This window comes from Parambassis ranga, chromosome 13, assembly GCF_900634625.1.
Source record: "Parambassis ranga chromosome 13, fParRan2.1, whole genome shotgun sequence".
NCBI lineage: Eukaryota > Metazoa > Chordata > Actinopteri > Ambassidae > Parambassis > Parambassis ranga.
The window spans coordinates 23,942,013-23,968,877 of NC_041033.1; the positions used below are offsets into that span (position 1 = coordinate 23,942,013).

At 52.0% G+C, this 26,865-nt stretch overlaps 1 protein-coding gene across 4 annotated transcripts; it reads left to right on the forward strand.

Annotated features, from left to right (window-relative positions):
• Window positions 1-417: 417 nt before the first annotated feature.
• On the forward strand, window positions 418-25,594 carry LOC114445275 (tumor necrosis factor alpha-induced protein 2-like). 4 transcript variants are annotated; one of them, XM_028420235.1, is made up of 15 exons: window positions 418-894; window positions 12,467-12,982; window positions 13,086-13,327; window positions 20,343-20,614; window positions 20,690-20,956; window positions 21,030-21,148; window positions 21,219-21,333; window positions 21,439-21,549; window positions 22,037-22,137; window positions 22,526-22,642; window positions 22,725-22,860; window positions 23,615-23,737; window positions 23,870-24,025; window positions 24,132-24,253; window positions 24,394-24,685. In XM_028420235.1, exons 2-15 carry the CDS (start codon window positions 12,507-12,509, stop codon window positions 24,683-24,685), a joined length of 2,649 nt encoding a protein of 882 aa, XP_028276036.1. In that variant the 5' UTR covers window positions 418-894; window positions 12,467-12,506. The 4 variants fall into 4 exon arrangements, with proteins under 4 accessions (XP_028276036.1, XP_028276035.1, XP_028276038.1 ...); XM_028420234.1 differs by lacking the exon at window positions 418-894 and adding an exon at window positions 5,071-5,224; XM_028420237.1 differs by lacking the exon at window positions 418-894 and adding an exon at window positions 11,235-12,174.
• Window positions 25,595-26,865: the final 1,271 nt, after the last annotated feature.

Below are 26,865 nucleotides of genomic sequence, written 5' to 3' on the forward strand. Positions count from 1 at the left end.
TACTGTTTCTGCTGAGACCCCAGAAATCTGTCATCACATTTTAATGAAACCCCGACAGAACCCAGAACACACAGCAGAACACGAGAGAGAGAGAGAGGGAGAGAGAGGGAGAGGGAGGGAGAGAGAGGGAGAGAGAGAGACACAGAGAGAGAGAGAGAGAGACACACAGAGAGAGGGAGAGAGACAGAGAGAGAGACACAGAGAGAGAGAGAGAGAGACACAGAGAGAGGGAGAGAGAGAGAGACACACAGACACACAGAGAGAGAGAGGGAGAGAATAAACTCTGTTTCCTTTAGAGCAGAAAATGATTCAGATCTGAGAATAACTGCACTGATCAATGATCCGATCTGTTAATAGATTCATCAGTTAATTCAAATCAGGCGTGTGTGATGGAGGTCAATGAGGAGGCCAGGCCATCAGGTTGTGTGTGTGTGTGTGTGTGTGCTGGGGTCCATAGGAGGGAGGAAGAGGAAAGGATGACCATTTCCTGCTGCAGCTAGAAAATAAAACAAACAGGAAACAAGCAGCTCTGTCTCAGAGAGCTCGACGAGGAGACGGAGCCAAACCAGCACAACCAGCAGGGAGAAGCCAGAGCACTGAGCAGCCCAGGGGGAGCCAGGAGAACCCAGGAGAACCCAGGGGGAGCCAGGAGAACCCAGGGGGAGCCAGGAGAACCCAGGAGAACCCAGGGGGAGCCAGGAGAACCCAGGAGAACCCAGGGGGAGCCAGGAGAACCCAGGAGAACCCAGGAGAACCCAGGGGGAGCCAGGAGAACCCAGGAGAACCCAGGGGGAGCCAGAACCTGAATATTGACCTGCAGAGCTGAAGATGTTTGAGTCCTGAATGTCACGGACCAGCTGGACAACTTATTATTCTGCAGCCACAAACAAGAAGGTGAGAGCTGAGTGTGTGTGTGTGTGTCTGTGTGTGTGTGTGTGTGTGTCTGTGTGTGTGGACGGGGCGTTCACTGACGCCTCATGTTAGCAGTTCCACAGGGACTGTTTCTACTGCAGGAAGTAGTTCCAGTCAGACTGTGTGTGTGTGCGCGCGCTCTTTGTGTGTGTGTGTGTATTGTTTCTAAGATAATGCATTTTTGTTGACATGTGTGACGCTGGTCACATGTCCTCTGACCGATGATCAGATTTGGAGGTAATGAGGATGAAGGTCATAAAATCAGAGATGTGGTTATTCTCACAGTGTGTGTCTGTGCGTGTGTGTGTGTGTGTGAGTGTGACTGTGTGGGTGTGTGTCTGTGTGTGTGTCTGTCTGTGTGTGTGTCTGTGTTTGTGTCTGTGTGTGTGTTTGTGTCTGTGTGTGTCTCTGTGTGTGTGTGTGTGACTGTGTGTCTGTGTGTGTCTCTGTGTGTGTCTGTGTGTGTCCATGATCACAGCCTTCACATCATAACTCTTGGCCTTCGCTCCGTCAGCACAGGCGTGCTCGGGTTCATTTGAAGTCACATGACTGCGGTCGGCGCCTGATTGGACGCTCTGATGATGTTCCAGAAGGTTTCTGCTCACTGTAGCCTCGTGTTTGTGTTGTCAGTCAGCTCTGTGACATCACTTCCTGTTTCTAGATAAGATAATCCCGTGGCTGGTCGAGGTTCTGGCTTCAGTGCTCAGCGTGGATCAGATCAGGTGTGACACCGCGTCCTGGCAGTCTGTGTGTTTCCCAGCAGCACACACACACACACACACACACACAGTCATCACGGCTCAACAAACACAAAGACAGGATTTGTTCCTGATTCATGAAGCAGCAGGAGGCTGCAGGTCTCACACACTTTGTGCTAAGCTAGGCTAACATTAATGGAGTCAAACCTGAAAACTGAACGTTCCCAAGTCAACGCTTTTATTGTCGTTATATTTTTATTGTCTCGGGTTTCTTTTGTGTTTTATTTATTTGACCTGTAGCTCAGACAGACTCTCCTTCAGGACTCTCAGAGGGCAGCATGGTCATTCAGCACTGTGTGTGTGTCTGTGTGTGTGTCTGTGTGTGTGTCTGATCCCTCTGAGGGTTTCCCTCCTCCACTCTGATCACACCTCTGCTGTTATGCAACAGTTGAACACGTCTGACCAATAAAGCACAGAGCAGGACACACACACAGACAGACACACACAGAGACACACACAGACACACACAGACAGACAGACACACACAGACAGACAGACACACACAGAGACACACACAGACAGACAGACACACACAGACAGACACAGAGAGAGAGAGAGAGAGAGAGAGACTCACACAGACTCACACACACAGACATACACAGAGACAGAGACAGACACACAGACACACACAGAGACAGACACACACATACAGAGACACAGACACACAAAGACACACACAGACACAGAGAGACAGACACACACAGACAGACACACACAGACACACATAGACACAGAGAGACAGACACACACAGACACACACACACAGACAGACACACACAGACACACACACAGACACAGAGAGACAGACACACACAGACACACATAGACACAGAGAGACAGACACACACAGACACACACACAGACACACACACACAGACACACACAGACATGATGTTTCGGTTCCTTCTCCAGAGGACATGAACCACTCAGCACTGAAGCACAGTGAAAGTTTTCAGCAGGTTTCTGTGATTCAGCTGGTTTCAGTAAACACACAGTCAGCAGCAGTTAGCTTAGCTTAGCTTAGCTTAGCTTAGCTTAGCTCAGAGTGAAGCAGACACTGTGTTTACAGCTTCTGTCCCTAAAAGCAGCAGAGTTCTCTGCTGTCATCGATGTTCAGACAGATGACTGAGACTCAGTGTGTGTCTGTCCACCTGTTTGTAACTTTAAAGTACACTCAGCTGCTGATTGGACGAACCATCCGTCAGTCTCTGTCTATCATGTGCTGAGGCTCTCTGACAGCTAGCATGTAGCAGCTAGCATGTGTGTAGAGGACTGTTGTGTCTCTGTGAGGACAATATGAGCATAAAGACACTTTGACTGAAACAAACTGATCAAAGCAGAAAAGTCTTCATGAAGCAACAGACACAGAACTGACAGCACTTCCTGACTGGACTCTGATTGGACAGAACTGACAGCACTTCCTGACTGGACTCTGATTGGACAGCACCAGCTCAGAACCTGGAGCCTGCAGGTGGAGCTGTGGGAGGCTGTGCTCGCAGCCTCACAGTGTGGTCAGTAAAGCTAGCACCGCTCAGTGTGTCTGCTCAGCTGTGTGGATGTTTGTGAAAGTTGTGAGTCAGCAGTTACAGATTGACAAAAGTGTGTCAGAAAAAGAGAAGTGTGTGGAGTCAGCGCTTTATTCTGCTGCTGTCAGTCGTTCCTGAAGTTTCATTTCTGATCTGAAGTTCTAGTGTAACCCTCTGGTTCCTGCTGCGCTCGCTGTTTCATGTTCTGATGTTTCTGAGAAGAACATCTGACCTCATGACGTCATCAGTGGATCAGTTCCTGAGGCTGGACGTAGCATCATCTCATTTCTAACAGATGATGTTTCATGCTGTCATTGACCTGCTCTCACACACGCTGATTTATTTTCTGTTGATGGACTCGTTCTCTGGCGGCGTCCAGCTGGACAGACGCCACAGAGTGGACGTCAGGAGCAGTCACGTCACTGCAGAGTGTGTCCACACAGGCACACTCCACCCTGTCTGCAGTTAGAGTGTGTGTGTGTGCAGAATCACTCAGCTGCAGGTCAGACTGAGGCGCTCTGAGTGTTGGTCATGTGATCATGGAGCCGCTGGCAGGTCTGTCATTTTACCCAGAGGCCCCGGGTCCATCAGGGAGCTGCTGCAGGAACACATCAGAGGAATACCTGCAGCTCGGGCATCCAGGAGATGTTTCAGACCTTCACCGTCACTCTGCCTCTCTGCTCCGTCCATCACTGACTCAGTCTCACAACACACTGTAGTACACATGCCAGGCCTGTGAGTGGCGCTGTCAATGGCCGGGTGATGGTGCATGCCAGCAAGGTGTTTTTAAAAGAAAACACACGTCTCTGTGAGAGGAGACTCAGGGCAAGGTGACACGGTGTGTGTGTCTGTGTGTGTGATAGTGGTGTTATAGTGTGTATTTACTGCTGCTGACTGATGACTGCCAGGCCTGGGAATGACACACACACACACACACACACACACACTGTAATAAAGCTGCTGTTGACTGACAGCTTCTCTTTGTGTGTGTGTGTGTGGGGTGGGGGGGGGGGGGGGGCAGAAACAGGAAGTAGTTTGACATTGAAAGGCACCATGTGACTGGGACACCTGAAGGCAGCAGCAGGTATCAGACAGGAGACATCATGTGACATGATGTTTAATAAGAGTGAATATTCATCAGCTCTGTCTGCAGAACACTCAGAGGACCAGCAGGACCTGAACACATCAACCTGTCCGAGCTGAGGAAGTCCTGATGGAGGAACTCATCAGAGCCAATCAGCATCAGCGCTCTGACCTTTCACTGCGTGGGTCCACCCTCGTTTCTACATTTGCGACCGCGCCTGAATGCAACACGCCCGGAACACCGGGGCTTTCCTCCCCCTCCTCCTCCCCCTCCTCCTCCTCCCCCTCCCTCCCTCTCTCTCTCTCGCCCTCCTCTCTCTCTCTCCCCTCCCTCTCTCTCTCTCTTCCTCTCTCTCTCTCCCTCCCTCTCTCTCCTCCCTCCCTCCCTCTCCCTCTCTCTTCCCCCCCTCTCTCTCTCCCTCTCCCTCTCTCTCTCTCTCTCCCTCTCTCTTCCCCCCTCTCTCTCTCCCTCTCTCTTCCCCCCTCTCTCCCTCTCTCTCCCTCTTTCTCTATCCTCTCTCTCTCTCTCCTCACCTCCCTCTCTCTCTCTCCCTCCCTCTCTCTCTCTCTCTCTCCTCTCTCCCTCCCTCCCCCCCCTCTCTCTCTCTCTCTCCTCACCTCCCTCTCTCCTTTCTCTCTCTCTCTCCCTCTCTCTCCTCCCTCCCTCCCTCCCTCTCTCCTCACCTCCCTCTCTCTCTTCCTCTCTCTCTCCCTCCCTCTCTCTCTCTCTCCCTCTCTCTCTCTCCCTCCCTCCCTCCCTCTCTCTCCCTCCCTCCCCCCTCCTCGGCTCAGTCCGCTCTGCAGCAGACAGTCTCTGTATCGCGGAGCGCTTGGAGCTCCGTATTTTTCCGCGAAGTTTCTCAGATTTGTGTCCGCTTCTCGAGACGCTTCACCCGGACTGTGATGAGAGTTTGAGCCGCTGACCCGCCGCCATGTCTCCGAGCTGTAAGTTAAACGCTGACGGTGCAGTTTAAATAAGTTGGAAAGAGTAAAAACTGACTGAAAGACTGGGCACAGCTGTGATTTGGCTGCAGGCGCTCTGATTATTGATTAATCAGAGTTAATCAATAATCAGACAAGTTAGAAGGACTGAACTAAGGTTAGACATTAAGACACAAAGCTGCTTTCAGAGGAGAGACAAATCATCTTTGTCATCTTTATTGACTGAGTAGTGTGTGTCTGTGTCTGTGTGTGTGTGAGGTGTCTGTGTTGAGCTGTGTCTGTGTGTGATGTGTGTCTGTGTTGAGGTGTGTCTGTGTTGAGGTGTGTGTGTGTTGAGGTGTGTGTGTCTGTGTTGAGCTGTGTATGTGTGTTGAGCTGTGTGTGTCTGTGTGTGTGTGTGTCTGTGTTGAGCTGTGTTGAGGTGTGTGTGTGTGTGTTGAGCTGTGTGTTGAGCTGTGTGTGTCTGTGTGTGTGTGTGATGTGTGTCTGTGTTGAGCTGTGTGTGTCTGTGTGTGTGTGAGGTGTCACAGGTGTGTCTCAGGTCTGAAGGACAGTGGAGGTCAGACATTCCTCTGAACCTCTTCATGATCCTGCACTTTAATCTCTGACTTGTCAGTGGTGCATTCATGGTAGCGGGACGTTTCAGACTCCGGCTGCCTCAGAGCAGCTTGTGAAGCATTTGACTGGAGGAGACCGAACACGGAGCACAAAGAGGACGTGCAGGCGCTTCAAATGAAAACACACGTCCTTTGCCTTTGTTTTGAAATGCAGGGTGTCTCTGTGATCTGTCAGATTATTAATCTGCTGCTTTATTTAGTCTGTGCTGCGTTCACTGACTCTTCCATCGTGCTGCATTCACTGACTCTTCCATCGTGCTGCGTTCAGTGTCATATTGCCAGTTGGCATGTCTTCTGTCATGCTGCATTTACTGACTTGTCTTTAGTGCAGTGTTGTGTTCACTGACTGTGAGTCCGGAAGTGTTTTTCCATTAGAGCTAAACAAGCAGCAGACTGTGGACGGATGCCAGTCCTCTGTGTCTTTGTCCGTCCATCACTCTTCTTCTTCTGTGCTTCACCCCCCTGCAGTGTTTCCTGCCCCCCCCCCTGCCGGATGTTAAACACTGGAATGAATGATGAACACATTAAACAGAAGCACGCCGCCCCCTGCTGACATGGACAGTTTGACTTCCTGATGGACTTACTGTATGAACTCATGTGACCTTTGACCCCCCTGCTGTTGGTGGCTATAACATCACATGACCTCTGTGACATGTTTCTGACCTGTTTATTTATTGGACATTGGTCTCTGTCTCCGTCATCAAGTCCCCCCCCCCCACCGTCTATGTTTATGTTGTAAATATTTTTCTTAGATCTTTTCTGTCGGCATTGATGACGTCATTGCTGTCGCACATTAATCGAGCCGATCTGTGCCGAGGCTCTGGTATCAGTTATAATAATAATTGAAACCTTTATTAGTCCCACAATGGGGAAATTGCTTAAGGCAGCCCAGCAGAGCGCCATACACCAGTGAGTCCACTGGAGGCTCTGCAGGTAAAGTGTCTTGCCCAAGGACACACAACAGTGTGTGTTTTTTAATAATAATATTATGGATCAATACATAATAAATCATCAAACACAGCCGGTCACGCTGCGCTCTTTAAACCATCATTATGTTGGCAGGTGACGTCACTTCTGTTCCCGCTCTTTTAGGTGGTCTTGTGCAATGCATGATGGGACATATCGCTAATTGTCAGACGCCCACAGAGACAACCAGAAGGACCTGAACACATCCACCTGTCCGAGCTCTGGAGCGTCTGCGGGCTGATGAAGTCCTCCGTGATGAAGGAACTCATCAGCATCAGCGCTCTGACCTTTCACTGCGCGCGGCTCCACTCTCGTTCCTACATTTGCGGCCGCGCCTGAATGCAACAGAGGACAGACCCACTGACGGTCACCGACAGAGTTATGGGTGCGTTTGCTTTGCTTCCTGGGGCCTCCCTGATGAGCGCTGGTTCTGTCTGTAGTTGGTGCTGACTGCTTGTTGGCGTCTGTATCCTTAGCGTGTCAGGATGTTACCATGGAAACACAGCGTCCTGTCCTCTGGGTCTGTTTAAACAGACCCACACCGTGAGGCGACTGTCTGTTAAAGCAGGAGCAGAACCTGGACCCGACCAGGATCGCTCTGCAGCTCAGGTTACCTGCACGTCACGAGTCCTGGGTGTGTCCAGGTGTGTCCGTGGGTGGGGATGAGCCGCGGCTCAAGTTTCTGCTTCACTTTAAAGGTGTAATGTAAACAAACAAAAGCACACCGCGTGCTCAGGCCGTTCCACATCACAGAGCTGCTGATGCAGGTTCTGGTGTCTCAGGTGTCACCTTCAGTCTGCTGTGACCTCGTCTCTCAGCACCTACAGAACCTGCTGATCTGATAGAGATCTTCACGCTCGCAGCGCTCCATGTCTGCTTGGTTTTCCCAGAAACGTCCTGCATCATTTAGACCCCGTTCAGACTTGTGTAGTCACTCGGGGGATTTGGACCATACCCTGCTCCTGGCGGATTGTTTTTTCTCAATCTGAACAGCACAAATCCGGTTGAAGCCTTATTGAGTTGGATTTGCTGAAAGGCCTGACCGCCGATCCGGCATCGTACTTCCTGCTTCACAGGGACAGCATCGGGTCGCGTTTCAAAGCCGTGTGCTAACATCGCTGAGCTATGAACGCTTTGCCCAGAGTTCAGTTTCCACTACAGGCTGCAGAGGAATCAGACCCGTTCTGGCCCGAAAAAAAGAACCAACGAAACAAAAGAAACCCCACGACGCGTGCGCACCCTGTCCTACCCCGGTCTGAATATCACCATGTGACAACTAGCGGTTTGGAGGACTGCCGGATTGAGCGTGGATGCATTTTCACTGATTTGTTCATCAAATATCAAGTAATCAATAATCAATAAGTTGGTTGTCTGTATGTCTGCAGTCTTCTTGTGATAGCCTAGCATTAGCTTAGCTTACATGGTGATGTAAAGCAGACCTCTCAGGTACTCGGGTCTCAGGTGGAGAGGTGAGGAGTCTAAGGCGGACCACTGTGTGCTGGTACAGCTGTCTGTCCTATCGGCCAATCAGAAAATAGAATGGCTTGTTGCCGGGTGAGGTCTGAGTTTCAGCCGCAGGCACCTCTGCTCTGAGTGTTAGAGGAGCTGGAGGTGGAGGAGCACCGTCAGGAGAGGGACAGAGGGACCCGAGCGGTCGGTGTGGAGCTGTGCGGCAGAGCAGAGGTCGGTGTTAGGTGCAGCGTTTAAGAAGCTGTTAAACCCTGCAACCTGAGCTCAGACTGTGTGTTGATCCGACCGATGAGCTGCTCTGATAAAGACACCTTTATTGGCTCCAAAGTCCCATCAGCCCCCTCTCTGTGTGGGCCGGGTGGGGCTGAGGATCCTGCGGCCGGCCTGGACCAGCAGATCCTCGTCCTGTTTGACAGTCAGCACACGCAGCGCACGGCCTGAGCATGTCTGCAGGCGGAGACCTCGCTGATGATCCCAGCAGGACAACAGTTATCAGATGATAGACGCGCTCAGTGAGGTCACGGTTACCCACGCTGCATCTGGCTCTGATTCAGAACAAACTGCTGACTCAGCGCCGTTTCTGAGTGGAAGCAGCTGCTCAGAAAAATGTCTGATTATCCCGTCTCTGCAGAGGAATGTGCTGCAGTCACATGATGCATCAGACAGGCAGCAGCCAATCAGAGACAGAGGTCTGCGAAACCATCACTTTACCCTAAACTCATGTGAAGCATGTTTGGACCAATCAGAGTCCGGCTGTCGGTTCAGGACTTTGATGACGGTCGATGATTGACAGCCTGCCGCTCTGTGGGAAGCTGAAGAAACACTGAGACACTGAGCACTTATCATCCAGCACAATTCACCTCTGTGCTCAGACTGTGTGTCTGTGTGTGTGTGTGTGTGTGTGTGTGTGTGTGTGTGTGTGTGTGTGTGTGTGTGGACATTTGTTCCCTGGGTTTGTCCTTCAGGCTCTTCGTCTGATTGTTTCCTGGGAGTAATTTTAAGTTTTATAGCTTTATTCTCATAGATGCAGCAGTGTGTGTGTGTGTGTGTCTGTGTGTGTGTGTGTGTGTGTGTGTGTGTGTCTGTGTGTGTGTGTGTGTCTGCGTGTGTGTCTGTGTGTGTGTGTGTGTGTGTCTGTGTGTCAGAAGTCGTCAGTTTGATTTAAAGCCATGATGGACAGGAAGCTGGTCTCCTCTTATAAAACTGTTCCTGTCGTTATTTTTAGTGAATGTTTCCTCCAACATACATCAGCTGATTATCAGCCATTAGTCATAACACACACACACACACACACACACACACACACACTGAGGGTCAGGGCTGAGGCTGGTGCCTCCGCCTGATTGGCTATCTGCTCCTCTCCCTTGTTTCCTGTTTGTGTTTTGTTGAAATGTGGCGACTTTTCACCCTCACATGAAGTTAAACTGTCAGAGTGACAGCTGAGGAGTGTGTGTGTGTGTGTGTGTGTCTGTGTGTGTGTGAGAAGAACACACACTCCTCTGCGCCTGGGGGTCAGTGATGCTGCACAGGGTGGATGAAACATCACAGCACAGTAAATCCAGGTGTGTCCTCAGAATAAGGACCTGTGGCTCTAAAACTGATCCTGAGGGACGCCTCCCTGAGGACTTGATTGGACGGTTTCAGGCCTCTTTTGGGGGAAAGGTCAGGTCAGGATTTATGTCCCAGTGGATGAGTGAATCCATCATGGCTGACCGGCCGTATGCAGTGAAGCACCTGGCAGCTGCTCAGCCTCAGGCTGGGTGACAGTTTGGAGCGCTGAGCAGAGTTCAGCTCAGACTGAAGTCTTCTTCTGGTCCCTCATCGTCCTTCCTGATATCTGCTGCAGTCCAGCAGTCCTATGCCTGTGTAGATGCATCCATCCACAGATGTCTGGCAGCCGTGCTTTTATTTTGGAGGAGTGTGGGCCCCTTGTGTCGGAGGGTTTGGGCCTGCGGCCCTGGTGGGTCCTGGAGCTGTGGAGGTGCACCACACCCAGTGGAGAGCAGCAGGGACCTGGGAGTCCTCGCCTCTGTCCGTCACACTATCGCTGTCCTTTCCGCTCCCATTGTTTGTGTCCAGAAGCTTCCGCGATGCCCTGCGACCCTCTTGAAGAAAACAGGTTGTGTGTGAGCGCCACCAGGCTCCGCGTGGGCTTCCTGAGCCTGCCGCCGGGGCTGCTGGGTATTTATGGAACCAACAGCGCTGAATCACTTCCCACTTTACACTGAGTGTGTTTTCTTAGTGTGTGTGTCTGTGTCTGTGTGTGTGTGTGTGTGTGTGCAGCACTTTCCTTTAACTATATAGAAAGTGTGTGTGTGTGTCTGTGTCTCTGTGTGTGTGTGTGTCTCTGTGTGTCTGTGTGTCTGTGTCTCTGTGTGTCTCTGTGTGTGTGTGTGTGTGTGTGTCTCTGTGTCTCTGTGTGTGTGTGTGTGTGTCTGTGTGTGTCTGTGTGTGTGTGTGTCTGTGTCTGTGTGTGTGTGTGTCTGTGTCTCTGTGTCTCTGTGTCTCTGTGTGTGTGTGTGTGTCTGTGTGTGTGTGTCTGTGTGTGTCTGTGTGTGTGTGTGTGTGTGTGTGTGTGTCTGTGTGTGTGTGTGTGTCTGTGTGTGTGTGTGTGTGTGTCTCTGTGTGTCTGTGTGTGTGTCTCTGTGTCTGTGTGTGTCTGTGTGTGTCTCTGTGTGTGTCTGTGTCTCTGTGTGTGTGTGTCTGTGTGTGTGTCTGTGTGTGTGTGTCTCTGTGTGTGTGTCTCTGTGTGTCTGTGTGTGTGTCTCTGTGTCTGTGTGTGTCTGTGTCTCTGTGTGTGTGTCTCTGTGTGTGTCTGTGTCTCTGTGTGTGTGTGTCTGTGTGTGTGTCTGTGTGTGTGTCTGTGTCTCTGTGTCTGTGTGTGTGTGTCTCTGTGTGTCTCTGTGTGTGTGTGTCTGTGTCTCTGTGTGAGTCTCTGTGTGTGTCTGTGTGTGTCTGTGTCTCTGTGTGTGTGTCTATTTCTGGCAGCAGCAGTGTGTCCTGATGGTGAGACTGGAAACCAACAACATGAACAACATCCGCTCCCACTGCCCCTCCACAGAGTTTCCATCCTTCAGAGGACATTACACCATTCACTTCCTGGACCCTAATCTAACCATAATCTGATCTTAATCCAACCAGAACATTATTGTCATTTTAATCTGCTCGTTAGCTGCAGCAGGTTTTCATTCTTGTTTAGGATGAGGTGCAGCTGATGCAGCAGCTCTGCTCTGCTGCCTCTCAGGTGTCCGATCAGAAGCAGACAGATCGGAACGATCGTCCGACAGATCGGAACGATCGTCCGACAGATCGGAACAATCGGCCGACAGATCAGCGTGAAAGAGGGAAGTAAACAACAAACCGGGCTCGGACCACGGCAGGACAGTTCCTGCTGCGTGCCTCAGCATCCTGACCGTCCGTTCCCTCAGACCGCCAGACTCCGCCCCCCATAAGCGCCACAGAGCGTCCTATCGGCGCTGGTTAAGTGGAGCCTCTTAATGATTACAGTGTTCCATGAATCATGAGCGGCTGTTAATGTTTGAACACTTTATGACTCTTTGTCCTTAAACTTTATGAGACCATGTGACAGCGGCTGCTTTATGACCCCACGTCCTGCTCACTGACCCACTGTTTGACAGCACGGCTGCGGTTGCCACGGTTACCCGCAGCTTAAACCCCCAGCCAGGGTCAGGTTCCAGAGGTCACGGCGCCGCAGTGACATCACACAGGGCGGTCTGACTGTGGACATGTTTCTGTTTCTGCATCATTGATGGATGAAACTCATGTGACCGGTGGTAAACCTGCCCCCCCCACCCCTCCGAAACCTCGGACGTCTTTCAGGATGTGTTGCTATGGTGACCGGACCTGACCTCCATGTTATCTGAGCGGCTGTCATAAAGTGTAAGTGATGTCTCAGTGAGGGCGGGGTCTTATCAGCAGCTCCGAAAATAAAACGCCATAACAGCAGAGTTCCCAACAGGCTCCCAGCACAGGAAGTGTGTCTGGAACACGAAGCCAACAACACGAAGCCGAAGCGTTAATACTGACTTCATGGGTTAATTCTTAGCTGAGTTTTACTGTAGAGGTCAGTGTTCAAACAGCAGGGGGCGCTGCCGCAGCCAGAAGTCATAATATGTTAACGTAGAACAAGCTGATTGAAGTGATTGATCGATCTGATCTTCCTCCTCCCCAGGTTTCTCCCCCCTCCCCTCCCTCCCCTCCCCAGCTCCATCATGCCCATCCTCAAGAACCTCCCAGTGCGCCTGAAAGGCGGCGGTCCGACTCTAGACAACGCCCTGATCCTCCGCAGGATGAGCCTCAACATCTCTCCCCGTCACCACACCCCTTTTGATAATGACGACGATGGTATCCATGGCAACGGCGGCCACGGCAACCACTGGTCACCGGGCAGCTCGCTCCTGGACGGCGACGTGCCGAGGGACCGCAACCCGTTCGAAGACGAGGAGGACGAGAACGAGGCCAACGAGGGCAAGAAGGGGAACGGCGGTGGAGGAGGCGGCTCGGTGAAGGCTTCCTTCAGGTTCAAGTCCCCGCTGAAAAGTCTCGGCAAGCTCGGGAAGAACCTGAGAGCATCGGCCAGGAGCAAAGGCGGCGACACCCCATCGCCGCAGGGCTCACTGCAGGGGACGCCTTCACCTGGAGAGAAGAAGAAGAGGGGGAGGAGGAGCTCTGAAGGAAGTCTGCTCAGGTAGGGCGTGAAGGACAAGGAGAGGGTGGAGGCATGATGGGAGGACAGGTGGTGCAGCCACAGGCTCTCGGAGCTGATCCCTCTTTCTGGGTTCCTCTCTCAGGTTTGCAGGAAAATATCGTGAATCCCTCGGCTCCAGGAAGGAGTCGCTCACCAACGGCGAGCTGAACTGTTCGGAGAGCGAGGGCGACTCCACCAGCCGCCGCCTGTCCTTCATGAAGATGGTCGGCCTGGGGAAGCTGGGGAAGAGGGAGTCCATGGCCGACCATCAGTCCCAGGGCCCCGAGGACCAGCCGGTGCAGGAGGAGGCGGTGGAGGAGGTGAAACCCAGAGAGCCGCTGTCAGGTAAGAGTTAGCTTAGCAACATCACAGCTACAGAGGAAAAATATATAAAGAGCCAAGGGGAGAGAGGGGCGAGAGACACAGACCAGGGACTGAAGGTGACTTACATTGTGTAACACGTGTGTGTGTGTGTGTGTGTGTGTGTGTGTGTGTGTGTGTGTGTGTGTCTGTGTGTGTGTGTGTGTGTGTGTGGTATAAGTATTGGGCCGCTCCTGGAAACTTTCTAAGGACATCTATTGTTTATAACACCCTGTTTGCCATTTTGTAATGGACATGAATTGTGTGTGTGTGTGTGTGTGTGTGTGTGTGTGTGTGTGTGTGTGTGTGTGTCTGTGTGTGTGTCTGTGTCTGTGTGTGTGTGTTCTCAGTTCCTCCACACCCTTGTTTACAGCTGCGATGCTAAATGAGTCCCAACATTATTGTCAGTATTTATGAATCTGTTTAATGAATCATTTACTCAAAGTGTCAGGAAACATTAACACACACACACACACACACACACACACACACACACACAGCTCTCTGTTAGAGGTTTACCCAGCAGCTGGTGGAGGCCCGCAGGCCGGCCAGGAGCAGTACCCAGCAGCTGGTGGAGGCCCGCAGGCCGGCCAGGAGCAGTACCCAGCAGCTGGTGGAGGCCCGCAGGCCGGCCAGGAGCAGTTCCAGGAGGAGCTGGAAGGTTCTCTGCTGCTCCTGCTTCAGTGTAGAGGAGCAGCAGACTGAAACCTGTTTGAACTCTGTCAGTTCTGCAGGCTCAGGTGAGGTCAGCAGGTGAGGGCTTGTTTCCACCACCATGTCGGCCGATCAGGTTACTGCTGGCTGTGTGATGCAGGTACAAACAGCCCTGACACCTTTAATCCTGTTTAGCTATGAAACAGGCTGAGAGCTGAGCCGCCGGTCAGTGAACGCATCGCTTCACATGTGGCTTCACATCCAGTCAGTGTGAGCTGTCTGACACCCACCAGGCTCAGAGCCCACATCATGGACTGGACTTCAGCACAGACCTGCTGAACTCCTTCCTGTGGTGGGTTCAGGTGTGTGGGACAGCTGACCTCCGTCCGACTGCTGCAGCTCGCCTTCATGCATTCTGGTTTCTAATGTAAGCGTGCAGCTCCGACAGAAGCTGACAGGATGCTCTGCACAGCAGGAATCCACCAGCTCCACCAGCTCCACCACCTCCACCAGCTCCACCAGCTCTATCAGCTCCACCACCTCCACCAGCTCTGTCAGCTCCACCAGCTCTATCAGCTCCACCACCTCCACCAGCTCCACCAGCTCCACCAGCTCTATCAGCTCCACCAGCTCCACCACCTCCACCAGCTCCATCAGCCCCACCAGCTCCATCATGCATGAAATGAACCCTTTTCCTTCTGGAACATTATGATCACTTTCCAGAGACAAGAGATTAATATGAATCCACGGGTGGCAGCTGTGTGTGCACACACTACCAGCTGTACTGTGATTCAGTGCAGAGAAGCTTGTTATGAAATCAGATATTTGTCTGAGCTTCTGTTTAGTTGAAGCTGTTCATCTGACCTGTGTGTGTGTGTGTAAAAAGAGGTCACACCTCCCATAAAAAAGTGTGTAGAGAATGAGACCAGCTGAATGCAGCGGAGGGATTTAATCTGACAGATTACACTCATGTTACAGCAGCTGCTGTCAGCGAGTCGCTGCAGGTAGAAGCTGAAACAGGAGACAGGAAGTCCACTTTAAACCTGGAATCCTGCACACAGGGGCGAGAGAGAGTGTGTGTGTGAGGGTGAAATGGCTTCCAGCTCCAACATGAGAGGTGCTACAACATGTGGCTCCTGCTGCAACATGCGTATTATAACAATAATAATAACAATAATAATAATAATAATAATAATAATAATAGTAATAATGAAGAGGAAGTCCAGCTGCAGACATGATGTTTATCTTCATGTGTCTGTGTTACTCATGCAGAACAGTCTCAGTGGAGCACATCAGATCTTCAGCTTCATTAAATGTGAATAGACATCAGATGCAGATGTTGTATCTGGATGGAAGCAGGGACACAAACATCAGGCCGAGGTCAGAGGAGACATGTTGGAGCCAGCTGTGCCTGCAGGGAACAAACCGACCATCCTCATTATTCTGACAGGAAGCTCCACAACACAACTGTTTCTCATCAGAGCACACTTTAAAAACACAAAAAATAAAGAGTCCACCAGACTCACAAAGAGTGAAACACAAAGTCCAGTCCTCCTCAGCAGGACGCCATGAGGAGTCACATGACCAACACTCAGAGTCTGACCTGCAGAGTGCAGCTGTACTAAGCAGTGAAGCTTTGACAGCATGTGGAGAAACTACAGCGCTCTTCCTCCTCCTCCTCCTCCTCTTCTTCCTCCTCCTCTTCCTCCTCCTCCTCCTCTTCCTCCTCCTCTTCTTCCTCCTCCTCCTCTTCCTCCTCCTCCTCCTCTTCCTCCTCCTCCTCCTCCTCTTCTTCCTCCTCCTCCTCTTCCTCCTCCTCTTCCTCCTCCTCCTCCTCCTCTTCCTCCTCCTCCTCCTCTTCTTCCTCCTCCTCCTCTTCCTCCTCCTCCTCCTCTTCCTCCTCCTCCTCCTCCTCTTCTTCCTCCTCCTCCTCTTCCTCCTCCTCTTCTTCCTCCTCCTCCTCCTTCCTCCTCCTCCTCTCCTCCTCTTCCTCCTCCTCCTCCTCTTCTTCCCTCTCTCTTCTTCCTCCTCCTCCTCTCCTCCTCCTCTTCTTCTTCCTCCTCCTCCTCTTCTTCCTCCTCTTCCTCCTCCTCCTCCTCCTCCTCCTCTTCTTCCTCCTCCTCTTCCTCCTCCTCCTCCCTCTTCTTCCTCCTCCTCTTCCCTCCTCCTCCTCCTCCTCCTCCTCCTCTTCTTCCTCCTCCTCCTCTTCTTCCTCCTCTTCCTCCTCCTCCTCCTCCTCCTCTTCCTCCTCCTCCTCCTCCCTTCTTCCTCCTCCTCCTCTTCCTCCTCCTCTTCCTCCCTCCTCCTCCTCTTCTTCCTCCTCTTCCTCCTCCTCCTCCTCCTCCTCCTCTTCCCTCCTCCTCCTCTTCTTCCTCCTCTTCCTCCTCCTCCTCCTCCTCTTCTTCCTCCTCCTCCTCTTCCTCCTCCTCCTCCTCCTCCTCTCTCCTGCCTCCTCCTCCTCCTCCTCTCCTCTTCCTCCTCCTCCTCCTCCTCCTCTTCCTCCTCCTCCTCCTCCTCTTCTTCCTCCTCCTCCTCCTCCTCCTCTTCCTCCTCCTCCTCCTCCTCCTCCTCCTCTTCCTCCTCCTCCTCCTCTTCCTCCTCTTCCTCCTCCTCCCCCTCTTCACCTCGTCCTCAGCGCTCGACATATTTTACTGTAAAGTTGCTGAGTCGTGTCTCAGTGACTGACGACAGCAGAGCAGAAAAATGTGAAGACAGAGCTTGGATTACCTGCACACACTCGCACAATACTGCCACTGTTCACACACACACACACACACACACACACACACACACACAGGACACGACACTTAAATCAGCTGCCGCTCTCAGGTGTGTCTGTGCAGGTAGCGCTGACTCAGCAGCTTCTTCAGTTTCACAGAGTTCGCTGAGCATTCACAAAGTGCACAGCAGCGCCGCACACGTGTCACACAGAGGTCAGAGGTCATCAGTGCAGTCTGACTGTTTCAACCCGCAGCTGTGAGGCGTTCAGTGCCTCAAAGAAACCACAGCGCCTGAGCTTCATCCGGTGTTAGTTCTACAGCTGCCTGACAGACGGGCTGTGTGACAGTGTAGGAGGTCAAAGGTCACCTCTTTACATCACACAGAAGCTACAACAGTGTCATTAAATGCAGGGGTGGAGCTGGTGGAGCTGGTGGAGCTGGTGGAGCTGTTGATGGCTTGAGACATGGTGGAGGTGGAGGTGGGTGTGGCTTCATCCACACAGCTGGAAGAGATTTCCTCTGCAGAACAGTATGAGCCGTGTTTCTGAGGGGGGGGGGGCACGCTGATGGATAGGCTGGGAGGTGTGTGTGTGTGTGTGTGTGTCTGTGTGTGTGTGTCTGTGTGTGTGTGTGTGTGTGTGTCTGTCTGTGTGTGTGTGTCTGTCTGTGTGTGTGTGTGTGTGTGTGTGTCTGTGTGTGTGTGTGTCTGTGTGTGTGTGTGTCTGTGTGTGTGTGTGTGTGTTGTTACAGCTGTTTTACAGGCTCCGGTGTCGTCTGGTTTGAAGGTGCTCAAAGTGAAATCTCACCTTACAGCAGACACACCCTGTGTGTACATGTGTCTTTGTGAGGACCAGGAGACCCTTGAGGGTCCTGTCATGTGAGGACATTCCTGCATTATGTGGACACTTTCACAGTGTGAGGACAGGCGCTGTGTCCTAAGGACTGCTGTAGGATTTTTAAGGGTTTGGTTGAGAATTTAAGGTTAGTTTAAGGGACAGAGACAGTAAGGGTCCCCACATACCCAGCAGTGTGTGTGTGTTACCTGTCCTCTGTGGTCTTATCAAAGCTGACCTCTGCTCTGTGTCTCAGGCTGGAGCCACATGTTGAGCCTCAGTTGAGTTTTCAGTGGAGTCTGGTTCCAGGCGCTCCTGTGTGCTGGTGCAGCTCTGCACGTTGCTGTAGACCCCTCGGTGCCAACATGTCCACTGGCAGGAAGTCCACCGCTTCCTGAGACAGAGCTAGATGTACTCAACATGCACTTCATTCAGGTTCAGGCTGAAGTGACCTCTGACCTCCACGTTATTCCACCGCACACCCGAAACAGAGCCGAGATGTTCCACTCACATTGTTCTGTTTGTAGAGAGGAGCTTCCTCTGGGCTGTGTGTGTCTGTGTGTGTCTGTGTGTGTCTGTGTGTGTCTGTGTGTGTGTCTGTGTCTGTCTGTGTGTTTGTGTGTGTCTGTGTGTGTGTGTGTGTCTGTCTGTGTGTTTGTGTGTCTGTGTGTGTCTGTGTGTGTGTCTGTGTGTGTGTGTGTCTTTGTGTGTTTGTGGGTCTGTGTGTGTGTGTGTGTCTGTGTGTGTGTGTTTCTGTGTTTGTGGGTCTGTGTGTGTGTGTCTGTCTGTTTGTGGGTCTGTGTCTGTGTGTGTCTGTGTGGGTCTGTGTGTGTGTTTGTTTGTGTGTTTGTGTGTCTGTGTGTGTGTGTGTGTGTGTGTGTGTGTGTCTGTGTGTGTGTGTGTGTGTGTGTGTTTCTGTGTTTCTGTGTTTGTGGGTCTGTGTGTGTGTCTTTGTCTGTTTGTGGGTCTGTGTGTGTGTTTCTGTGTTTGTGTGTGTGTGTGTCTGTGTGTGTCTGTCTGTGTGTGTCTGTGTGTGTGTGTCTGTCTGTGTGTGTCTGTGTGTGTGCGGTCTCAAATCCTCCCTCTCACCAACACACAGCAAAGACTTTTATTTTGAAAGAGCAGCCCTGTAGAAGCTGTGACGCAACAGCTGGGGTGGGAGGTGACATCATTTCCTGTCCTGCTGCAGTGATGATGATCCACTGAGTCACATGTCCTCTGCTCACCCCTCCCTCTGATTGGCTGAGAGGGTGTGTCCTGAACGCAGCGCCGCTGTTTCATGGCTTTAATTGGAGCGGCTTCCTGACATCAGACAGGAAGTGGAGCCAGCTGAGGTGCTTGGGATACCCTCCCTTTAGAGGGTCACCATCTGGGTGGAGACCCAGGCCGACCCAGGTCTCTCTAGAGGGATTACATTAGTCTGGGAGTAGCTGGGAATCCCACAGGAGGAGCGGGAGGAAGCTGCTGGAGATGGGGACGTCTGGGTGTCTCTGCCTCTCATGCTGGTGCCACAGTGTGCAGAATGAAGGACATCAGGTGTCCCTGTCTGTTTGGTCCTGTCCTCCCGGCCAGAGCTCCATCGCTCATTTGTATACAGCCCATGATATATGACGGCGTTTGGCCATGATGGATCCGGTCCCTGCTGGACATGTGGTGCCGCCTCTGTTGCTGGGAGTGTGTCCTCCAGCTGTTGTTGTTGCTGCCACACCTGGATGTCGGTTTGGTTGACCAATACCAGACCTGGTCCTGGGCTCTGTCTGAAGGTGCAGGTCCCGTTTTAGTCCTGTTTATAGACCTGGATGTCCCCATGGACATCCAGGTCTATAAACAGGACTAAAACGGGACCTGCACCTTCACATGAGAGACCTGGATGTCCCCATGGACATCCAGGTCTCTCATGTGATTCTGAGTTTTGAAGTACCTGCCGGTGTCTCAGGTGTAGTGGCCTCTAGTCTGGTTTTGCAGCAGGTGAGGATGGACCCTAGTGCTGCAGGACACTGTAGGTCATCACCCGTGCTCCTGTCCTCCCAGCACACAGACTGCAGCCAGAACCAGCAGCAGAGCCAGGAGACACTGTTGGACACATGAGACGGAAACACACAGAGAGCAGCAGTGATCTCATGACATGCTGATGATGTCATCAGCGGGAGGGGTCACATCCTGGCCCTGACAGTCTGAGGGAGTCCTCCCTGAAAGACTTCACTGTAGCTGACAGGACACGCTGACCTCAGACCAGCCCTGCTGTCTCCTGAGGATCAGGCGTCTGAGGGGACCCAGAGGACAGTGTCACTACTGTCACATGTTGTCCTCTGTCAGACTTTAAAGGAGACACTCGGGAAGCTCCGCAGCCTTAGGACAGACTTTAGCCAGCAGCAGTTAGCATACATGTGAGGATTATAGGAGGTGCTGCTAAAACACAGCCAGAACTTCCAGGGCCTCCTCGCAGGACGCCGTTTGGTCCAGACCAGCTGTGGGTCAACACAAGCTAGGCTTAGTTTGAAGTCTAGAAGATGGATTTGTGTCTCGCAGCTGAATCTTGGTGAAATGTCCAGAGAGAAGCTGCTGAAGCTTCCAGGAAAGTTTCAAATTCAGGACCCCCCCCCCCCCCCGAGGGCTGCTTTGATGTTAGAATCAAACGAACCCTCCTCCAGAGTGATGAGCAGCTGGTAATGCTAATCAGAGGCTGGGGGTGGGGGTCATGTAGAAACCAGCAGGACAGATTCTCTGCAGAGCTGCACCACCACATACATAGACCTGCACCTTTGACCTGACGGGTCCCTCTGCCCCCTGCAGTCCTGGAGATCCTGCAGCTGGTGAAGAAGCGGGACCTCTTCCTGGCTGACAGCCACATCCTGGAGCTGGAGCAGGAGTGTAACGAGTCCGCCGCAGCCGACCGTGTGATGCAGCCCGAGGACGCCACCAGCCCGAACCACAAAGACGGCGGCCGGAGGAAGGCGAAGGACGTGGAGCTGCTGTACGAGGAGCTGCAGAAGGAGCTGTGGGCCGTGGTCCGGGAGTCCCTGAGGTCTCCGACAGCCGGGCCGAACCTGGGCCTGGTGGTGCAGGTGAGGACTGGTGCAGCTGCCACAGATGGCAACAGATGGTAAATGGGATGGGGGTCAATGTGTTGGTGTGTGCAGGTGCTGCAGCAGGAGGAGCAAGCGGACAAAGACTGGGCCCTCAGCGAGGGAGCGGCCCCCGGGGGCCCGAGGCCTCGCCGCCTGAAGCAGAGGTGGAAGGAGGCGGTGGAGGAGGCTGCTGATGGTTCTCTGCCTCAGAGGACTGAGTTCACAGCCGGAGAACTGGACCGGTACCTGGACCGGCTCCGAGCCCGCGTGGTGGAGGACCTGGGTGCCGCCAACAGGAACGTGGTGTCCATTTACCCCGAGGAGTACCAGCCCTTCCAGGTGAGACCTGATCCCTGTGGTGCGTGTTCAGACTCTGAGCGCTGTCTGACCTTTGACCTCTGACCTGCCACAGGTGTACGTGGAGAGCTACCACCAGGCCGTCGCTCGGCGGCTGAAGGAAATCACCGACAAGCAGCTGGAGATCACCGACATCTACTCGCTGCTGGACTGGCTGCACAACATGTACAACAGGTACACACTGCATGGCTGCACATCCGAGGACGCACAAAACAACAACACTGTGTGTGTGTGTGTGTTTCAGAGACGTTCTGGGGACAGTGTGCATCACCACTCCATTCAACCGCTCTCAGCTCAGTCCTCTGCTGCCCACCGAGACCGTGGACAGGCTGGAGCTGGACTGCCTCAACTCTGTCCGGGTAACACACACACACACACACTGTGAGGTCACCAGCTGTGTTCAGCCTTCATGTCATTTGTGTGTGAGGCGTGTTTGATTTGACGCCCGGCGCCTCCCTGTGCAGGCGAAGGTCACCACAGAGCTGAGTCAGGTCCTGGACGAGGAGGAGAAGAGATGGATGGAGACGCTGCACATCGAGGAGTACCAGATCACGCTGGCCAAGACCGTCATACAGGTCACACACACACACACACACACACACTCTGAGCCCTCTGTGGCCGTTGCCACGGTGGAAACAGTGTTTCCTGTGTAATTAAAGCCGTGTTACATAAAGGTTGATTCCGCTGCGTTTTGTACACTGATTGTTTTTCTGGCTCTGTCCTTCAACTGCAGCCAAAGTCAACAGCAAGCACTTCCTGACACAAACACACACACAAACACACACACACACACACACACTGTTTCCCAGCTTTCCTGTCCACTGGAAGCAGCTGTTGTCCTCTAGTGGCCAAAGTGAGTACTACAGGGAGCTCACTGCAGCTGCTCTGCCTTCACCTCCCAGATGAGGTCATAGCTCAGGTTCAGTCCACATGTCGAGAACAGGAACGTGCTGGTTCCACCTAAAACCTCTGGATTTACCTTTTTACCCTGCCTCCTGTAACCCGACGCCCTCACAGAGAAAACGCGAGCAGGTGCTGACTGTGTGTCTGTTGCTGTTTCAGAGGCTGCAGGTGGATCTGGAGCGCTCTGCCTCCATCAACAGGAGTCTGGGTTCCAGAGTGGCTCAGTGCAGCCTCAACGGGCTGGCGGACTTCCTGTACAGGTGCGTTTATTTAACGCCATTGAGCAGTGATTCTGAGTTCATATTTATTTCCTGAATACTGCAGACATGCTGCTTCTAGCGTAAATAGATGATGGCGTGCTCAGGAAATGAGTTTAGCATTAGCCTCTAGCTACTTAGCTGCCTTCAGTAGTCTAACATCATAAACTGGAAACACAGGATCATGATGTACTCTGACACCTTCAGTGTAGGCCAGGTGTCCATGCAGCTTTCAGGAAAACCAGGGCTCGATGAGGCGAGGACATGAAGGTGTCACCGGCGTTTAAAGAGGCGTGATCCTGGCGTTACAGGGGACGACAGACAGAACCTTTGAACATGTCATTCTCAGGCTCAGACTGTTTCAGAACATGATCGTGATTCTCTCGTCCAGCTTCCAGCGCAAAGTGGAGATGTTCCACGAAGGGATGCAGAGCGGCATGTTCGGAGAGAACGAGGACGGATATGTGTCCAAAACCATCGCGCTGGTCAACTGCTGCCCTCCGTTCAGGTTCACAAATGTTTCTGTCACACAACTGTCAGACAACACGTTGTGTGTGTAACATACATTCACTGTGTGTGTCTGTGTGCAGAGGCTTCATGCAGCGCTGCGCTCAGTGCGACCCGTCGGTCAGCGAGGACTCTCTGCGAAGAGCCAACAAGTGTCTGGATCACATCGTCCAGCAGGGAGTCCGAGTCCTGTCAGAGCGCCTGTACCTGCACATCAGGGTACACACACACAGACACACACAGAGAGAGAGACACAGACACACACAGAGACACACACACAGAGACACACAGAGAGACACAGACAGAGAGACACAGACACACACAGAGACACACAGACAGACCACAGTAACCACAGTTTCATTCAGGCTGGTTTAAAGTTTACCATCACTGTTTATTTTAAATTTATTTGTGTGTCTGTGTGTGTGTGTGTGTGTGTCTCTGTGTCTCTCTGTGTCTCTGTTTGTGTGTGTGTCTCTGTGTGTGTGTCTCTGTGTGTGTGTGTGTGTCTGTGTCTCTGTGTGTGTGTGTGTGTGTGTCTCTGTGTGTGTGTCTCTGTGTCTCTCTGTGTCTCTGTGTGTGTGTGTCTGTGTGTGTGTGTGTGTGTGTGTGTGTGTGTGTGTGTGTGTCTCTCTCTGTGTGTGTGTGTCTGTGTGTGTCTCTGTGTGTGTGTGTCTGTGTGTGTCTCTCTGTGTGTGTGTCTCTGTGTCTCTCTGTGTCTCTGTTTGTGTGTGTGTCTCTGTGTGTGTGTGTGTGTCTGTGTCTCTGTGTGTGTGTGTGTGTGTGTGTGTCTCTGTGTGTGTCTCTGTGTCTCTCTGTGTCTCTGTGTGTGTGTGTCTGTGTGTGTGTGTGTGTCTCTCTGTGTGTGTGTGTGTCTGTGTGTGTCTCTCTCTGTGTTTGTGTGTCTGTGTGTGTCTCTCTGTGTGTGTGTGTGTGTCTCTGTGTGTGTGTCTGTGTCTGTGTGTGTGTGTGTCAGCCTTTCTTTGAGCGTCTGGTGAAGAGGAAGTGGTTGAGTAATGCGGAGCCATACGAGCAGATCGAAGCTCTGATGAAAGAGGACTTTAAGAAGTATCGCAGGATGGACAGTCCTCCATATCAGGTATACACACACACACACACACACACACACAGACACACACAAAGGGTTCCTCATTCAGACTGAGAGACGTGTGCTGGATGTGAGGTGTGTTTGATTTAACGCCCGGCGCCTCCCTGTGTGTCTCGCCCTCAGCTGCTGGTGGCGGAGGTGCACCGGCGGGTGGTGATGGAGTACCTCCGCTCCGTCATGCGGGGCAGAATCATCTGCACCTCTATGAAGATGAGGAAGAGGATGGCCGGCCGGCTCAGAGACGAGGGCAAACAGATCAAAGTCCTCTTCAAAGACCTGGTCAGTGAAAGTCAAACATGAGAACCATGAGCCAGACTGCAGCGCCCCCTAGTGGCTCCCATCACACACTGACATTTAAACAGAACGATGTGTGTGTGTCGCTCAGGAGTCTCCGTCCAGCTGGTTGGACAGCGCTTTGTCTCACATATCGGAGATCATCCAGCTGGAGGAGGTCCCCTCCATCCAGATGGAAGTCAGCACTCTGGTCCAAGAGTTTCCGGATGTCAGGTACCAACATGGCCGACAGCTCTGCTGGTCCATCTCATCCCTGCCTTCATCCTTTCATCTCAGCATGTTTCATCTGTTTGGGTTCTGTAAAAATGCACAGAGTGACACCTCCTCTTCATCTCCTGTCCCCCTCTGTTCAGGAAGAAGCACGTGTCGGCCATCTTGAACATCCGTGGGATGACCCGGCAGTCGGAGCGGCAGGAGATCCTCAACATTGTAAAAGACATCGAGACATCGAGCGATGGCGGCATGGCCCTGCTGTCCCGGGACCGCGCCCTCTTCGCTGAGGTGCCGGTCACCTCCGAGGTCCACTGCCTGAATGTGGGCCTGAGCCGCATCACTCTGACCGCCTCCTCATGCTTCACCATGCTGCGCCCGCGCCGCCGCAAAACCCGGACGCCCGTCCAGGAAAACCCAGACGACGGTCTGTGAGAGGCCCTGACGCTCAGGCTGAGAGTCTGGGTCTGACTAACATCTGTAGTTCCATGATTCTTACAGAACGCTGCAGCAGCCATGTTGAAAAGGTGGAGGATGTGTGGAGGCCGTCTGGGTGCAGCATCGCAGAGCTTCGTTGTTATTTAATCTCTTATTTACAATTTGGGTTTAGTGGAAGTTTTTTAGATTGAGTCATGGAGAGATTATAATTTTAGTTCCAAAAATCCTCCCTGGAGGTGGAGGAGGTGGAGGAGGGGGAGGAGGAGGAGGAGGAAGATTAGGAGGAGGAGGAAGATTAGGAGGAGGAGGAGAACTGGACTGAAATCAGCAGGGTTGGAGGTTTGAGCTCCCCCTATGGATCAGCTCTGAACACAGCAGCATCTGAGACGTGGAGCCTCTTTGGTCTCTCTCTGCTCCTCCTCCTCGTCCTCCTGCTGGACTGAGAGGCACTGTAAGAGGGAATCAGTTCTCTGTCCCATCATGCACCTCAGTCCAGCACACAGACTCAGATCACAGAGGATCCGGGTGTTGGATGGACACATGTCAGGATTATAATCCCAGGACCCTGCAGCGCTGTAATGTGATTGTTGCACATGACGTTTTAATCAAAGGTACGAGACTCCGTCAGGCTGAATATTTAACGCAGTGATTCCAGTTTGGTGTGATGAGCTTTATTCTGTAGATTCCAGCGTGGAGACGGAACAGAGGAGGTCTCACTCTGCTGGAAATAAACTAAACATGTAGAGGGTTCAAAACCATCAACTGTTAATTCTGGCTGATCGATTCTCTCTCAGAACTTGTTGCCGTTCCGTTAGTGAGTCGGTAGAACTGTGTGTTTGTGTTTCTCTCCACGGTTCAGCTCAGAGGTGATGAAATGAAAATGACAATAAAACAGATCAGATCGCCGGCTGTCTCATGTCCTCGTCCGTCCTCCATGTTGGTCTGATGAAAACATCCCCCTTCATTTTCACAGGAGGCCTGGAGCTGGGGGACACTGTGCTGCAGGTCCCTCCTCCGTGTGTCTCCTGTCTCCCAGCGTGTCCATCGTCACTGCTGTCACAGACTTCCAGTCTTCTTTACCTGCAAAGTGAACATGAACTACACCCTGCGTGTTCAGAACACTCTGACGTCTCTGATGAGACTTCGCTGGACTCAGATTCAAAGTTTGATGCGATTTATTGAAGAGTTTCCATCCACAGAGACTAAAATATTTCACAAAGTGTTAGTGAGAGGTGTCCTCCTACAGAGATTAGAATATCACCGACAGATTTAAATACAATAAAAAAACCGAAGAAAGACACAATGAGCCCCCCCCCCGTCCCCCGTCCTCAAAGCATCGTGTAAAATATTCAATATATAAAAACAAAGGAAAGAATTTCCCCTCGGGGATAAATAAAGGAATTCATGTGTTTTTTATAATAACCACCTTTGATTACAGGAGCTGTGTTTAAGTGCAGAACGTGCGGGGTGTTTTATTTTGGCGGGGGAGTGGGCGGGGCTTCACCGTGTCATCATTTACCAAAATCAAATAAAAAACGAAACAACAAGTAGCACCAACATTGATTCAGGCTAAATAAATACTCTGATGACATTTACAGTAAAAATATAAAACGCTGGAGGTTCAAACATATTTACAAATCACAGAGAAAAAAACGGGACCAGAACCAGGGCCAGAACCAGGACCAGAGCCAGGACCAGGACCAGAATCAGAGCCAGGACAAGGATCAGATCTAGGACCAGAACCAGGATCAGAGCCAGGACCAAAAACCAAACTGGGCTAAATGCAGAAAATCCTCTGGGGTTCAGACAAAACTATTGACGATAAACTGGATCCATAATCAACCAAAACATGAATCTGGAACATACACAGCATGGGATCCTGGCTCTGAAATGGTCCCGGTTCAGACTGGTTGTGGTTCTAGCTCACCCTGTTAGAGCCTCGACTGTCACTACTCGTCTGTTTACTGTTGATGAACCTGGAGCTGAAGTCATGTGACTCTAAAACATGAATAAAACAGGAAATGATCTGAGGGAGGAAACACGTTTCAACATTTCATCGCAGATAAATTCACAGCTTCTTCCCCATGAATACAACAAAACACTGACTGACCAATGACATGCAGTCACCGCCCAGCAGAGGACCAATCAGAAGGAATCGGACCGAAGGTTTCTCAGCT